Here is a 16,320-nt window from a genome sequence, read left to right on the forward strand (position 1 = left end):
AACAGGGAGCCTGATTTGCATTGCTAAGCTTTGCAGCTGCAGTCTTTATTATTAATAATAATAATAATAATAACTATTATTATTACTTATTGCTTGCACATGACCCATCTGTCTGGGTTTCCCAGCCACTCTGCGCTGCTCCAGAAAGAATATTAAAAACATAATAAAACATCAAACATTAAAAACATCCCTAAACAGGGCTGCCTTCAGATGTCTTCTAAAAGTCAGATAGTTGTTTATTTCCTTGACATCTGGTGGGAGGGCATTCCACAAGGTGGGCGCCACCACCGAGAAGCCCCTCTGCCTGGTTCCCTGCAACCTCACTTCTTGCAGGGAGGGAACGGCCAGAAGGCCCTCGGAGCTGGACCTCAAGCATCAGGGCTGGATGATGGGGGTGGAGACGCTCCTTCAGGGATACTGGGCCGTTTAGGGCTTTCAAGGTCAGCACCAACACTTTGAATTGTGCTCAGAAACATCCTGGGAGCCAATGTAGGTCTTTCAGGACCGGTGTTATGCGGTCCCAGCGGTCGCTCCCAGTCCCCAGTCTGGCTGCCGCATTCTGGATTAGTTGTAGTTTCCAGATCACCTTCAAAGGCAGCCCCACGGAGAGTGCATGGCAGCAGTCTAAGCGGGAGATAACCAGAGCATGCACCACTCTAGCCAGACAGTCTGTGGGCAGGGAGGGTCTAATCCTGCGTACCAGACGGAGCTACCATGGACACAGAACTGACCTGCGCCTCCATGGACAGTTTAAATCTTTGTCGTCAGGCTCTTTGGGTAGACGCAAATCTCCTGTTCGTCTTGCAAGCCGAGAAGCTAAGGTCATGGGAGCTGCCATATACTGAAGCCCGGTCCACATTGTACAGGAATAGTTCCATCCGCAGAGCACTAGGCCCTTCATCTCAGGGTTGTGGTTTTGAATCCCACATTGGGCAAAAGATTCCTGATTTGCACGGGGTTGGACTAGATAACTATCAGGGTCCCAGCCAATTTTGCAATTCTGTGATTCTAGGAAGGCTCTGGCAAGCTTCTGCCCATCAGTTGTAGATGATACTGGCTAGAATTTCTCCCCAAGTGGGGAGTCCTGCCACTTTCGGCAACGGGTCGGGTTTGACGGACTCTTCCAAGCTTTCTGCTGGGATGGAGGTGGCGCTGTGGGTTAAACCACAGAGCCTAGGACTTGCCGATCAGAAGGTTGGTGGTTCGAATCCCCGCGGTGACGGGGTGAGCTCCCGTTGCTCAGTCCCTGCTCCTGCCAACCTAGCAGTTCGAAAGCACGTCAAAGTGCAAGTAGATCAATAGGTACCGCTCTGGCGGGAAGGTAAACGGCATTTCCGTGCGCTGCTCTGGTTCGCCAGAAGCGGCTTAGTCCTGCTGGCCACATGACCCGGAAGCTGTAGGCTGGCTCCCTCGGCCAGTAAAGCGAGATGAGCGCCGCAACCCCAGAGTCGGCCACGACTGGACCTAATGGTCAGGGTCCCTTTACCTTTACCTTATCCAAGCTTTCTGAGGGTCTCTGGTCCCCCCACAGGTCTCCTCTGGCCCGGGCGAGAAAAAGCAGCTTCACCACTAGCGATTTACCGGCAGCGAGCGGATCTGAAGCGTCCGGCAAAGAGGCAGCGGTTTCGGAGGGCGATGGAGCGCAGAGCCGGCCGGTCAACCCCGAGCGGCGAGGTGAGTCTTCCTTCGCACTCGCAGCCCTCGATAAAATCTACACACACACACCCTCATTTTTTTGCAGTCAGGACAAATTCGGCAAGATTGCAACTCGTGCAAAAAACCACTTAGCGGAGCTTCCACGGTTGCAGGCAGTCTACCGCCTTTTGCAACATCTGCAGGGAGCAAATGGCAAGCAAGGAATCCTGAATCTTCAGAGGCATTTCCGAGTAACCAAAGAAATAAAATACCGTATTTTTCGCTCTATAAGACGCACCAGACCACAAGAGGCACCTAGTTTTTGGAGGAGGAAAACAAGTAAAAAAATACTCTGAATCCCAGGAGCCAGAACAGCAAGAGGGATCGCTGCGCAGCGAAAGCAGCAATCCCTCTTGCTGTTCTGGCTTCTGGGATAGCTGCGCAGCCTGCATTCGCTCCATAAGACGCACACACATTTCCCCTTACTTTTTAGGAGGGGAAAAGGGAGTCTTATAGAGCAAAAAATACGGTAAGTTGGTTATATTCTAGCTGCCTTCCTCAAACACGTCCCCAAAGCAAGGTGCAGTCACAACCAAAATTATCCAACCCCCACAGCGGATCAGGTTTATTATCAGAATTTGCAGACTTCCTGCTGTTTAATAAAAGGAGCATTTTCAGCTGAATTTCGGGGGTGACCTAGGCTTCAAGGATCTGTTGTGTTGAGCTATTTCAATTGACTTGTTCCTTGCAAACAGCTGAAAGTCTGCGAATCTTGATAATAAACCCGATTTGCAACAGGGGGTTGGATAATTTTGACTACGGCCGTACAAAAAGCCAGAGAAGCATCTCAGTGCTGTGAAACAGAAAAAGAACAGGCGATAAAATAAATAAGACAGGATTGAAGATGATAAAATTTAATTATTTTCTTTACCTGCACTGATGATAGTCGATGTTTGGAGGGGGGGCTTTTATCCATTTCCGCAGTCGCACAATCCGTCAGTCAGTAGCTGAACTGGGTTCCACACAGTCACAAAAACAAATGAACCGAAAAACCCTCAGAAACGCAAAATAAATAGCAAAAGCGCCAAACTTAATCCGTTCCGGAAGTCTGTTTGACTTCCGAAATGTTCAGAAACCGAGGCACGGCTTCTGATTGGCGCAGGTGCCCCGGAAACAATAGCCAACAGCCGCGTCAGACATTCGGCTTCCGAAAAACGTTCAAAAACCGGAACACTCACTTCTGGGTTTTTGGCATTTGAGAACCAAGGTGTTTGAGAACCGAGGTACCACTGTATATTGTAGAAAGAATAAAATATTATTATCTTTTTTAAAAACTATTTGAAAAATACACATAGGCAAGCATTAAAACACTTGGGTAAAGATATATAAGACGCACCAGATATATAAAATATATAAGATATATAAGACGCACCAGACCACAAGACGCACCTAGTTTTAGGAGGAGGAAAACAAGAAAAAAAATATTCTGAATCTCAGAATCCAGAACAGCAAGAGGGATCGCTGCGCAGCAAAAGCAGCAATCCCTCTTGCTGTTCTGGCTTCTGGGATAGCTGCGCAGCCTGCATTCGCTCCATGAGACGCACACACATTTCCCCTTGCTTTTTAGGAGGGGAAAAGTGAGTCTTATAGAGCAAAAAATACGGTATACACATGATATGATATATATATAATGCACACCAACTTTCCAATTCCTGAAAGGGAACAGTGTTGCAAAGGCAGGGAATTTCGCCGCGCCCAAACTCAAAACGACCCAGTAACAAAACCTTGCCCTGTAATTGGCTCCTCAGGTGGGCGGGGCCACCAACTACACAAATCGTGGCCGACGGCTATTGCGGAGACAAAGGGCAGCCTCGAATCCGGTCCCACCGCGAGCTCAGGTAGCGTCACAAAGACTTGGCCGGGACCCCGTGGCCCACAAGTTGGGTGGGATTGAACCATCCACCTCCCTGGCTCTTGGGGATCTCCGTCGGCCATGCCCCTTCTCCCCAGACCCTGCCCCTTCCTTGTGCCCGGGTAGGACATAAAGAGAGCCGGGTGCGAGTGTGCGCACCATGCAAAAGTTGTCCTTGATCTCCTCTCCTGACATTGGGTTTCCTTCTCGGGTAGGTGGTTTCCCCCAGAAGCCCCAGGCGGTGCCGAGTAATGGGACGTCTCCCGGAGACGAGTCGGACGGGAATTCGCCTTCCTTTGAGCAAAGTACGTCCTGGGGAGGGAGCAGGGGCCGGACGTGCAGCCTGTTGTTAGCCGAGGGGTGGGGTGGGGGGTCCGGCGTGGAAGGGGGCGAGGAAGATATCTGGTGGTCCTGAGGACAAGAGACGCAGCAGAGTGGAAGAAGGGACTGCAAGAGTCAGGGATTGCCTGCTAGTGATAGAATATGTACAATACAATAGAGCCTTTGTACTTGGGTCTCACTGCAACAGCGACACCTAGCGGCAGAACGTATGCATTACACTACAGTGTCACGTTAGCGACCCCTAGGGGCAGAATGTAGACAATACAACACAGCCTTCATATTTGGGGTGCTACTGCCACAGCGACACCTAGCGGCAGAACACTGGATTGAGGTAATGGATTGAGGTTGACTCCTGACAAGACAGAAGTGCTGTTTTCAGGGGACAGGAGGCGGGCGGGTGTGGAGGACTCCCTGGTCCTGAATGGGGTGACTTTGCCCCCGAAGGACCAGGTGCGCAGCCTGGGAGTCATTTTGGACTCACAGCTGTCCATGGAGGCACAGGTCAGTTCTGTGTCTAGGGCAGATCCATCTGGTACGCAGGATGAGACCCTCCCTGCCCGCAGACTGTCTGGCCAGAGTGGTGCATGCTCTGGTTATCTCCCGCTTGGACTATTGCAATGCGCTCTACGTGGGGCTACCTTTGAAGGTGACCCGGAAACTACAACTAATCCAGAATGCGGCAGCCAGACTGGTGACTGGGAGCGGCCCCCGAAACCATATAACGCTGGTCTTGAAAGACCTACTTTGGCTCCCAGGACGTTTCTGAGCACAATTTAAAGTGCTGACCTTTAAAGCCCTAAACGGCCTCGGTCCAGTATACCTGAAGGAGCGTCTCCACCCACATCAATACTGGGGGGACCCAGCCAGCTGGGCAGGGTATAAATAATAAAATTATTATCATAATTATATTTATATTTATGGTCCCACTGCAACAGCGACACCTAGCGGCAGAACAGATATATTGCAATACAGTGTCACACTAGAGATCTCTAGGGGCAGAATATACACAATACAATAGGTCCTTTGTATTTGGGGTGCAACTGCCACAGTGACACCTAGTGGCAGAACATATGCATTGTGATACAGTGTCAAACTAGCGACCTCTAGGGGCACAATATGAACAATACAACACAGCCTTCGTATTTAGGGTCGCATTGCCACAGCGACACCTAATGACAGAACATATGCATTGCAACCAGCAAATTCTAGGGGCAGAAAAGACAATACAGTGGTAGCTTGGTTCTCAAACGTAATCCGTTTCAGCAGTCCTTTCGACTCCCGAAACGGTTTGAAAACCAAGGTGCCATTTCCGATTGGCTGCAGGAGTTTCCTGCACTCAATCGGATATTCAGCTTCCGAAAAATTTTCACAAACCGGAACACTCCCTTCCGGGTTTGCGGCCTTTGGGAGTCGATTTGTTCAGGAGCCAAGCCGTTCTTGTACCAAGGTACCACTGTACAAGACAGCCTTTGTATTTGGGGGTCCCACTGCCACAGCGACACCTGGCGGCAGAACATACGCATTGCGATACAGTGTCACACTAGCGACCTCTAAGGGCAGAATATACACAATACAACAAACGAACCAGAAAAGCCTCAAAAACAAAAACACAAAATGAATAGCAAAAAAAAAAGAAAAGCGCCAAACCTAATCCATTCTGGAGGTCCGTTTGACTTCTGAAATGTTCAGAAACCAAGGCGCGGCTTCTGATTAGCGAAGGAGCCCCAGAAACAATAGCTGTGTCGGACATTCGGCTTCTGAAAAACGTTAGAAAACTGGAACACTTACTTCCGGGTTTTTGGCGTTTGGGAACCAAGGCGTTTGAGAACCAAGGTACCACTGTATTTACATTCCAGAAGCTCGAATTGCTCTCGTTTGCCCCTTGAAAGCAGGACTTTTGGGGCAGCTAAACCAGCTGTGCTGGTCCCAAGGGTTAACCGTGTGGTGAGGTCCAAGTCCAGTCCGAGGTTGAGGGTGCGGTATGGAGGCTGTCCGTCAAAGCTGAAGCTGGGTCCAAGGCAGGGAATCGGGTGAGGTCAGGAGCTCTGGCAAGAGAGCAGGACAGGGTTCAGGCAGGAACAGGCTACCAACCATGTTGCTCCCGTAACCTGGGACTGGGGCTGGCTGGCTTTTATCTGCCCCGAGGCATACGGCAGCCCTGATCCACAGGTGACTCACCTCTCCTGGCCTGGAGGCGAGCCCTCCTCCTGCGGGAACTTAGTTCCCTCCGCCTCTCTGCCCTGAGCCTCTGCAGCTCAGGAGAGGCTGGAGGGTTACCGGACCCAGAGGCAACCTCAGCTTCCTCTGACGGGGCTGAGAGTGGAGCACCTGCAGGCAATGGGTCCTCCATCACCTCAGGAGCCAGAGCAGGCTCACCTGTGGACCCAGCACAGGTGAGGACCCTTCAGGCTCAAGCTCCAGCCCCGGCTCAGGTGGTTCTGGAGGCGGGGACTCCTGTGCAGGCTGGGATTCCTCAGATTCAGCCTCCGAGTCCGAATCCCAGGCCGTCACACCGGCCCTTTCCCTTCCCCGATTCCCAGGTATCGACGACATGACTCCGGAGATCTCGACACCCACCGGCCCTTTCCGCCACATGGGTTTATCCAAAGCTGCGCAGACGCATCGTCTGAGGAAGCTGCGGACCCCTTCGAAATGCAGGGAGTGCAACAGCTACGTTTATTTCCAGGGAGCCGAGTGCGAGGAGGTAGGAAGCGTGCAAATTCCCAAATTGAAGTAGGGGGTGGGCTGGGTGACCTTTGGGGAAAAAACTCCTTCCAACTCTACGATTCCATTTTGAGTGGGGGGGGTCCCCACTCCGAGGGCCACATGCCCCCCCCCCGAGAGCCGCTCGCAGAAAGTGGAGCAAGAGATGGAAACGTCACCTTGCTCATGCATCTAAAACAGGGGTCAGCAACCTTTTTCAGCCCTGGGCCGGTCCACCGTCCCTCAGACCTTGTGGGGGGCCGGACTATATTTTGAAAAAATACAGAACGAATTCCTATGCCCCACAAATAACCCAGAGATGCATTTTAAACAAAAGGGCACATTCTACTCATGTAAAAACACACTGATTCCCGGACCGTCTGCAGGTTGGATTGAGAAGGCAATTGGGTCGGATCCAGCTCCCAGGCCTTAAGTTGCCTAAAGGTAAAGGGACCCCTGATCATTAGGTCCAGTCGTGGCCGACTCTGGGGTTGCAGTGCTCATCTCGCTTTACTGGCCGAGGGAGCCGGTGTACAGCTTCCGGGTCATGTGGCCAGCAGGACTAAGCCGCTTCTGGCGAACCAGAGCAGCGCACGGAAACGCCGTTTACCTTCCCGCCAGAGCGGTACCTATTGATCTACTTGCACTTTGACGTGCTTTCGAACTGCTAGGTTGGCAGGAGCAGGGACCGAGCAACGGGAGCTCACCCCGTCATTGCGGGGATTCGAACCGCCGACCTTCTGATCAGCAAGTCCTAGGCTCTGTGGTTTAACCCACAGCGCTACCCGCGTCCCTTAAGTTGTCTAAAAGCAGCTGGGGGGAGGGCAAGCAGCGCCACCTGGTGGCCTTTTCTAGAACTGGGGGCACCCTCCTCTCACGCTGCTGTTTTTTTCCCCGTCGCCCGCAGTGCTACCTGGCCTGCCACAAGAAGTGCCTGGAGACTCTGGCCATTCAATGCGGGCACAAAAAGCTCCAGGGAAAACTACAGCTGTTCGGGAGGGACTTTGCCCAGCAGAGTCGCCTCAGTTCCGACGGCGTCCCCTTCATCGTTAAGAAGTGCATCTGCGAGATCGAGAGGCGGGCGATGAAGACCAAGGTGAGCAGGGTGTATGGACAAAAACCCAATGATTCAGATTTTATCCTGGTTGTGGTCAGGGCTGCCTTAAGCATAGCCGGCGCTGTGGGGCAAAGATCCCTCTGGCGCCGCCCCCTACCAGAGCTGCTGATATTTTTTAAGGAGGGCAACGCGCCCAGCTTTGCAAGGCTGGAGGAGGTGGGCATCATAATAATAATATTAATGTTGTTGTTGTTTAGTCGTTTAGTCTTGTCCGACTCTTCGTGACCCCCTGGACCAGAGCACACCAGGCCTTCCTGTCTCTTTGTCCATGGAGTTTTCTTGGCAGGGATACTGGAGTAGCTTGCCAGTTCCTGCTCCAATTAATAATAATAATAATAGTAGTAGTAGTAATAATAATAATAATAATAATAATAATAATAATAATAATAATAATAATAATAATAATTTATTATTTATACCCCGCCCATCTGGCTGAGTTTCCCCAGCCACTCTGGGTGGCTCCCAATCAAGTGTTTCAGTTCTTTCAGATGATATTATCCTGTCAGTAAGGGTAAAGGTAATTTTTCCAAAATTTTAAACAAACACAAACAGACATACATCTTAACTGTACTTGATCCAATCTTAGTAACATTGTTAAGTCACTTCCTCAAATCCCCCTGGCTGTGTATCATTGTAACAGTTTTCCCAAATCTCTTTTCTCATAAAATTCACCCAATAATCCCTTAACCTCTTACTTTGTTTTCGTTTTGACTTTAAATATATCATTCTCTAAAATCACATCATGAACTCCTAAGCCTGTCTGGAATCTGCAAGCTTTTCCAATGATGCTATCTTAGAGTATTTAACTAAATAGTCTTTGAATTTCATCCATTCCTCCTGGTACTCCTCCTCCTTCTGGTCGTGGACTCTCCCAGTCATGCAGACAATCCCCTATTAAATTGCCCTGTTGTTGGCGCTTTGTGATCGATCGGTGGGTTTTGGGTTGCAAGTTTGGCACTCGGGTCTCTAAATGGTTTGCCATCGCCGCTCTAGGGCATCTACCGCGTCAACGGCGTGAAGACCCGCGTGGAGAAGTTGTGCCAGGCCTTTGAGAACGGGAAAGAGTTGGTCGAGCTCTCCCAGGCCTATCCTCACGACATCAGCAACGTGCTGAAGCTCTACCTGCGGCAGGTGAGTCTCCCCGGGGCTGTGCGTGGGACCTGGGCACATAGCTGTCAAGTTACAGATTTGAAAATAAGGGACCGGCAGCCTCAAAAATAAGGGATCGGCAGCCAAAATAAGGGATTTTCCAAGCACAGGTATGTTCAACTTCTGAGCCCCTCCGAGCCAAAGGCAGAAAGCCCAGCCAGCAGCCAAGCGAAGCCTCAAGCGGAGGTTCCCACAGCGCAGCAACCCGGCAAAGGGGATGCAGCAAGGAAAACCACCGTCACCTCTCCGCTGGGAAGCGCTGAGCAAAGACGAGTTCCCAGGCAAGGCGGCCGATTTGATCGGCACAAGGCATGCAAGCTGCACCCCCCAGTCGTTCTTAGACTCCTTATTGGGTGAGCAACACAGCTAAGCAACACAGTTGGAGCTTCCCTCCTCCCTGGCCGGCAGGGAGGGAGGGAGAGGAGCTGCTTCCTTTGAAACCCGGGAAATTTAAGGGACATCATCAGTAAGGGACAGCAGCGGGACACGGTGCTGGGATAAGGGACTTTCCCGCCAAATAAGGGACAGCTGACAGCTATGCCTGGGCGGTCTTTGGGCTGCAAGGTGGCAATACTGAGGGCTCCCTTCTCCATGCAGAGACGGAAGAAACACTTGAGTTTATGACAGGCATAGGCAAACTCCGGCCCTCCAGATGTTTGGGACTACAGTTCCCATCATCCCTGACCACTGGTGGGGATGATGGGAATTGTAGTCCCTAACCTCTGGAGGGCCAGAGTTTGCCTACGCCTGTTTTATGACCACAGTGTCCGCAGGTCGTGGAATCAGAACTGTGGGGTTGGAAGGGACTCTAGTCCAACCGCTTGCAATGCAGGAATCTTGGCTAGGGCATCCATGGCAGATGGCCACCCAGTTGTTGTTGTTTAGTCGTGTCCAACTCTTGGTGACCCCCTGGACCAGAGCATGCTAGGCCCTCCTGTCTTCCACTGCCTCCCGCAGTTTGGTCAAACTCATGCTGGTAGCCTCAAGAACACTGTCCCACCATCTCGTCCTCTGTCGTTCCCTTCTCCTTGTGCCCTCCATCTTTCCCAACATCAGGGCAGGGTCTTTTCCAGGGAGTCTTCTCTTCTCATGAGGTGGCCAAAGTCTTGGAGCCTCAGCTTTAGGATCTGTCCTTCCAGTGAGCACTCAGGGCTGATTTACTTAAGAATGGATACCATTCTTATGGCCACCCAACCACTTCTTTAAAAACCTCCCAAGGAAGGAGAGTTCGCCATCTTCCATCCCAAGGCTGAACAGCTCTTACCGTCAGAAAATTCTTCCTGATGTTTAGTCGGAATCTCCTTTCATAGAACCATAGAATTGTAGAGGGGAGGCCCAACCCCTGCACACTGTCCCATACAGAAATCAAACCCGTGACCTCGATGTTACAGGCACCACACTCTTACTTGAATCTGTTGGTTCAGGTCTGACCCTCCAGAGCAGGAGAAAACAAGCTTGCTCCATCTCCCATGTGACAGCCCTTGAGATATTTTAAGTTGGCAGTCATGAACGGCTCTCCATTTTCCCTCCTCCAGACCAGACATACCTTAGTAATAATGATGATGATATACCGTATTTTTGCTCTATAAGACTCCCTTTTTCCCTCCTAAAAAGTAAGGGGGAATGTGTGTGCGTCTTATGGAGCGAATGCAGGCTGCACAGCTATCCCAGATGCCAAAACAGCAAGAGGGATTGCTGCTTTCACTGCGCAGAGATCCCTCTTGCTGTTCTGGCTTCTGAGATGCAGAATATTTTGTTTCTTGTTTTCCTCCTCCAAAAACTAGGTGTGTCTTGTGGTTTGGTGCGTCTTATAGAGCAAAAAATACGCCGCCCAGCCACTCTGGGCAGCTCCTAACAGAATTTTAAAAACACGGTGAAACATCGAACATTAAAAGCTTCCCTAAACAGGGCTGCCTCCAGATGTCTTCTAAAAGTCAGAGAGTTGTTTATTTCCTTGACATCTGACGGGAGGGCGTTCCACAGGGCGGGCGCCACCACCGAGAAGGCCCTCTGCCTGCTTCCCTGCAACCTCACTTCTCGCAGGGAGGGAACTGCCAGAAGGCCCTCGGAGATGGACCCAGGTGTCCGGGATGGATGATGGGGGTGGAGATGCTCCTTTGGGGATACTGAGCTAATCAAGGACATTATATCATTGGCTCCAGCTCCCAGAACCCATCATGCCATTTCGTATGTACAACAGCCTTATGGGTTTGGCTAAGGAGAGCCTTCAGGGAGGCGCCGAGGGACGACCCGGGAAGAGCATCGCCGAGCTGGTGGACAGGGGACCCGAGACTGAGAAGGTGGTCGTGGCGCTGGTGACGAAGCTGAGGGACCTTCTGAAGGAGCTTCCGCCGGAGAACTTGTCCACCCTAAAGTACATCATTCTGCATTTGAGGAGGTAAGTGGGAGAGGGGGGACGACTGCTGGCAGGAGACCCTGCCTCCAATAAAAGGGTGGTGGTGAGATTTTCACTCCCTTCCTTCCACAACAGCCGGTACAGTGGTACCTTGGTTCTCAAACTTAATCCGTTCTATTCTGGAGGTTCCGCAAGCTCAGGAGTCTCGGCGTATTGGCCCAAACCTGTGACGTCACCAACCATCTCTTTCCCCGCTAAATGTAATTTTTTAATTTGCTGTGTACCTTGTAGGCAATACAGTGGTACCTTGGTTCTCAAACTTAATCCGTCCCGGAAGTTCCGTTCCAAAACCAAAGCGTTCCAAAACCGAGGTGTGCTTTCCCATAGGAAGTCATGCAAAACGGGTTAATCCGTTCCAGGCTTTTACAAACAAGCCCTAAAACAGCATGATTTTTACTATCTAACGAGACCATTGAATCATAAAATGAAAGCAACAATCAATGTAAAGGTAAAGGGACCCCTGACCATTAGGTCCAGCCGTGGCCGACTCTGGGGTTGCGGCGCTCATCTCGCTTTACTGGCCGAGGGAGCCGGCGTACAGCTTCTGGGTCATGTGGCCAGCAGGACTAAGCCGCTTCTGGTGAACCAGAGCAGCGCATGGAAACGCCGTTTACCTTCCCGCCGGAGTGGTGCCTATTTATCTACTTGCACTTGATGTGCTTTCAAACTGCTAGGTTGGCAGGAGCAGGGACTGAGCAACGGGAGCTCACCCCGTCCATCGCGGGGATTTGAACCACGTCCTTCTGATCGGCAAGTCCTAGGCTCTGTAGTTTAACCCACAGCACCACCCGCATCCCAACAATCAATGTAGTGTACTGTAAAATAAATAAGCCAGTATTGTAGACGATAAAGATTAAAATTACCTTTATTTCTTACCTGCACTGATGATCATAGAATCATCGAGTTGGAAGAGACCACAAGGGCCATCGAGTCCCACCCCTTGCCAAGCAGGAAACACCATCAGAGCACTCCTGACATATGGTTGTCAAGCCTCTGCTTAAAGACCTGCAAAGAAGGAGACTCCACCACACTCCTTGGCAGGAAATTCCACTGTCGAACAGCTCTTACTGTCAGGAAGTTCTTCCTAATGTTTAGGTGGAATCTTCTTTCTTGTAGTTTGGATCCATTGCTCCGTGTCCGCTTCTCTGGAGCAGCAGAAAACAACCTTTCTCCTTCCTCTATGGGACATCCTTTTATATATTTGAACATGGCTATCATATCACCCCTTAACCTCCTCTTCTCCAGGCTAAACATGCCCAGCTCCCTTAGCCGTTCCTCATAAGGCATCGTTTCCAGGCCTTTGACCATTTTGGTTGCCCTCCTCTGGACACGTTCCAGTTTGTCAGTGTCCTTCTTGAACTGTGGTGCCCAGAACTGGACACAGTACTCCAGGTGATAGTCATAGTTTGGATAGGGGGCTTTTATCCATTTCTGCAGCCACACAATCAGTCATCCGGTAGCTGAACTGGGTTCCACATTGTCACAAAAACAAAAAAAGAGCCACAAACACTCAAAAATAAATGGCAATAAACAGACAGACCTCGGTGTAACGCTCGAAACAGAAGCGTAAACACTCAAAACGGATCACGTTTGGCTTCCAAAAACAGTTCCCAAACCGGAACACTTCCTTCCGGTTTTGGGTTCCAAGTTGTTTGAGTACCGAGGCGTTTGAGAACCAAGGTTCCGCTGTATTTAGAATGAGAAGACCCCGCTCCCTCGGTGTTGCAAAACAGACCAGGGTTCCCTTGTGAACTGTGCCGTCCTGCCCGATTCTGCCCCCAGGATCGTCGAAGTCGAACAAGAAAACAAGATGACCCCTGGCAACCTGGGGATCGTCTTTGGCCCCACGCTGATGCGCCCGAGACCCACGGAGGCCACCGTTTCCCTCTCCTCGCTGGTCGACTACCCGCATCAAGCCCGCATCGTCGAGGCCCTCGTAACCTTCTACCCTGCCATCTTTGAAACCGGCGGCGCTTTGCCGGAAAGCCCCGAAGATGTGGTTCAGGAAGATGGCGACGCGGCCGAGAACCAGGTAAGGGGAAAAATTTTCGGAGAGGTTGCTGTTGCAAAGGGAGAGCTTCCTGAGCGGGGACTGCTGGATTTTTGGGAATCTTCAGGGTGGCAGGAGAGGATATATTGTTCAATATCCTTCCTAACTTAACGCAAATGGCGCTGTGGGTTAAACCACAGTGCCTAGGACTTGCCAATCAGAAAGTCGGCGGTTCGAATCCCCGCAACGACGGGGTGTGCTCCCTTGATCATCTCAGTCCCCTTCCTCTGCAAACCTTCCAGCTTGTCAACACACTTCTTAAATTGTGGTGACCAGAACTGGACCCAGAAGGAAGAACAGAGTGGGAGTATTACTTCTCTGATCGGGACGCGGGAGGCGCTGTGGGTTAAACCACAGAGCCTAGGCCTTGCAGATCATAAGGTCGGCGGTCCAAATCCCCGTGACGGGGTGAGCTCCCGTTGCTCAGTCCCTGCTCCTGCCAACCTACCAGTTCGAAAGCACACCAGTGCAAGTAGATAAATAGGTACTGCTCCGGCGGGAAGGTAAACGGCGTTTCCGTGTGCTGCTCTGGTTCGCCAGAAACGGCTTAGTCCTGCTGGCCACATGACCCGGAAGCTGTATGCCGGCTCCCTCGGCCAGTAAAGCGAGATGAGCACCACAACCCCAGAGTCGGCCACGACTGGACCTAATGGTCAGGGGTCCCTTTAATTTTACTTTATGCTAGCAAGTTCCTTTATGTAGCAGAGTTACACTCCCCTTTTTACATGCACAGATTTTTTTACATGCAGCTGATGGTGTGAGCCTCTTGCTATTGTAGAATTCAGTCTGTCCGAGAACCAAGGTACCGCTGTATTACCAACTAAATGATATTTTTAAGGCAGATAAAAAGGAAGGTTTTGCTTATGAGATATCAAGATTTCAAAAAGACCTGTTAGAAAACAATAATAAATCGCTGTCGAAAATGTGTAATTTGCTCTTTGAAAGGCATACAAAAGGTGAACAGGTCACATCTGTAATGACACACCAGGCAAAGGATTTGGGGTATAATGTATAGGGACACGGGTGGCGCTGTGGGTAAAACCTCAGCACCTAGGACTTGCCGATCGTATGGTCGGCGGTTCGAATCCCCGTGGCGGGGTGAGCTCCCGTCGTTCGGTCCCAGTTCGAAAGCACCCCCAGGTGCAAGTAGATAAATAGGGACCGCTTACTAGCGGGAAGGTAAACGGCGTTCCGTGTGTAGCTCTGGCTCGCCAGAGCAGCTTCGTCACGCTGGCCACGTGACCCGCAAGTGTCTGCGGACAGCGCTGGCCCCCGGCCTCTTAAGTGAGATGGGCGCACAACCCTAGAGTCGGACACGACTGGCCCGTACGGGCAGGGGTACCTTTACCTTTATACAGGTGGCAGATTGGGAGAGGTTATGGGAAACAGATTTGAAATTTAGGGCACATTGTGCTCCGAAATAAAATGATGTGGAAATGCTGCGCAGGTGCTATTTGACTCCTGGTAAGTTAGCAAAACTGTAGATAACTAGCACAAATATCTGCTGGAAATGTAAAGAAAACTTGGTAACGGAAACTATGGATAAAATACGTGGTTAACGGATTAATAGGCAGTTGTAAATGTTGATATTAGGAGCCATGGAGGGGATGAGGGGGTGAAGTTTTGAGATTCAGAACAATCTCTTTATAATGGGTTTGCAACTGATATTGTTGTGCATTTATTTTTTTTAATCAAATAAAAATCATTATTTTAAAAAATAAATAAAATACCTCAGCAACGTCTTGCATTCCACGTGCAGGAAGACGCATGCCAGCCGTCGGACGACACAGAACTGTACCTCACGGCCTCCGCTGAGCAGACAGAGGCTGCTTTTCATGAGGACCTGTACAGAGGTGAGGCGGAACACACCTGTCCGAAGGTTGGGCGCCGGGTGATAATACAATATTTTTCTTTCTACAATTTATTATACTCTCCCAGCTTCACCTTAAGGTCCCAGGCGGGTCGTGGAAATTAAAACACAATGTGGAAAGCAGTTTGAAACCGAGGCGGTCCCATAATTGTCAACGCAGGCACACACTCGCAATCTCTCTCTCTCAGGCGGCTCGCCTCGCAGGGTTAGTTTGAGGATAAAATGGGGACGGTGAGCCACGAATACAGATCTCCTTGGCAGAAGGACAAGGGAATAAAAAAAGGAAGGCAGTGCAGTGGTACCTCGGGTTAGATACGCTTCAGGTTACAGACTCCACTAACCCAGAAATAGTACCTCGGGTTAAGAGCTTTGCTTCAGGATGAAAACAGAAATTGTGCGGCGGCGGTTTCAGGTTAAGATCAGACCTCCGGAACGAATTAAGTACTTAACCCGAGGTACCGCTGTAATGGGTTGCATGTCCAGAAAGTGGTGTTGGGGGATGAGTGTTCGGACCCCTGGGCTCTCACTTGTGGGGTGCCTCAGGGTTCTGTCCTCTCCCCCATGCTTTTTAACATTTACATGCAGCCACTGGGAGAGATCATCAGGGGGTTTGGGCTGGGTGTTCATCAGTATGCGGATGATACCCAGCTCCACCTCTCTTTTAAATCAGAACCAGTGAAGGTCCTGTGTGAGTGTCCGGAGGCGGTTGGAGGATGGATGGCGGCTAACAGATTGAGGTTGAATCCTGACAAGACAGAAGTACTGTTTTGGGGGGACAGGAGGCGGGCAGGTGTGGGGGATTCCCTGGTCCTGAATGGGGTAACTGTGCCCCTGAAGGACCAGGTGCGCAGCCTGGGAGTCATTTTGGGCTCACAGCCGTCCATGGAAGCGCAGGTCAATTCTGTGTCCAGGGCAGCTCCATCTGGTACACAGGATGAGACCCTCCCTGCCCGCAGACTGTCTTGCTAGAGTGGTGCATGCTCTGGTTATCTCCCGCTTGGACTACTGCCATGCACTCTACGTGGGGCTACCTTTGAAGGTGACCCAGAAACTACAACTAATCCAGAATGCGGCAGCTAGACTGGGGACTGGGAGCGGCCGCCAAGACCGCATAACACTGGTCCTG

At 50.9% G+C, this 16,320-nt stretch overlaps 1 protein-coding gene across 3 annotated transcripts in view; it reads left to right on the top strand.

Annotated features, from left to right (window-relative positions):
* Window positions 1–16,320, top strand: part of ARHGAP45 (Rho GTPase activating protein 45) — a 51,872-nt gene that overhangs the window by 31,408 nt on the left and 4,144 nt on the right. For 2 of the 3 annotated variants that reach the window (XM_081895413.1, XM_081895412.1), the window contains exons 14-22: window positions 1,532–1,674; window positions 3,444–3,533; window positions 3,763–3,852; window positions 6,430–6,593; window positions 7,500–7,688; window positions 8,703–8,840; window positions 11,021–11,256; window positions 13,057–13,306; window positions 15,084–15,177. In XM_081895413.1, coding sequence (XP_081751539.1) covers window positions 1,532–1,674; window positions 3,444–3,533; window positions 3,763–3,852; window positions 6,430–6,593; window positions 7,500–7,688; window positions 8,703–8,840; window positions 11,021–11,256; window positions 13,057–13,306; window positions 15,084–15,177 — 1,394 coding nt within the window. The remainder of the gene's footprint in view (window positions 1–1,531; window positions 1,675–3,443; window positions 3,534–3,762; window positions 3,853–6,429; window positions 6,594–7,499; window positions 7,689–8,702; window positions 8,841–11,020; window positions 11,257–13,056; window positions 13,307–15,083; window positions 15,178–16,320) is intronic. The other variant, XM_081895414.1, reaches the window with a different exon arrangement.

This window comes from Podarcis melisellensis, assembly GCF_964234715.1.
Source record: "Podarcis melisellensis genome assembly, chromosome: 18".
Taxonomy (NCBI): domain Eukaryota; kingdom Metazoa; phylum Chordata; class Lepidosauria; order Squamata; family Lacertidae; genus Podarcis; species Podarcis melisellensis.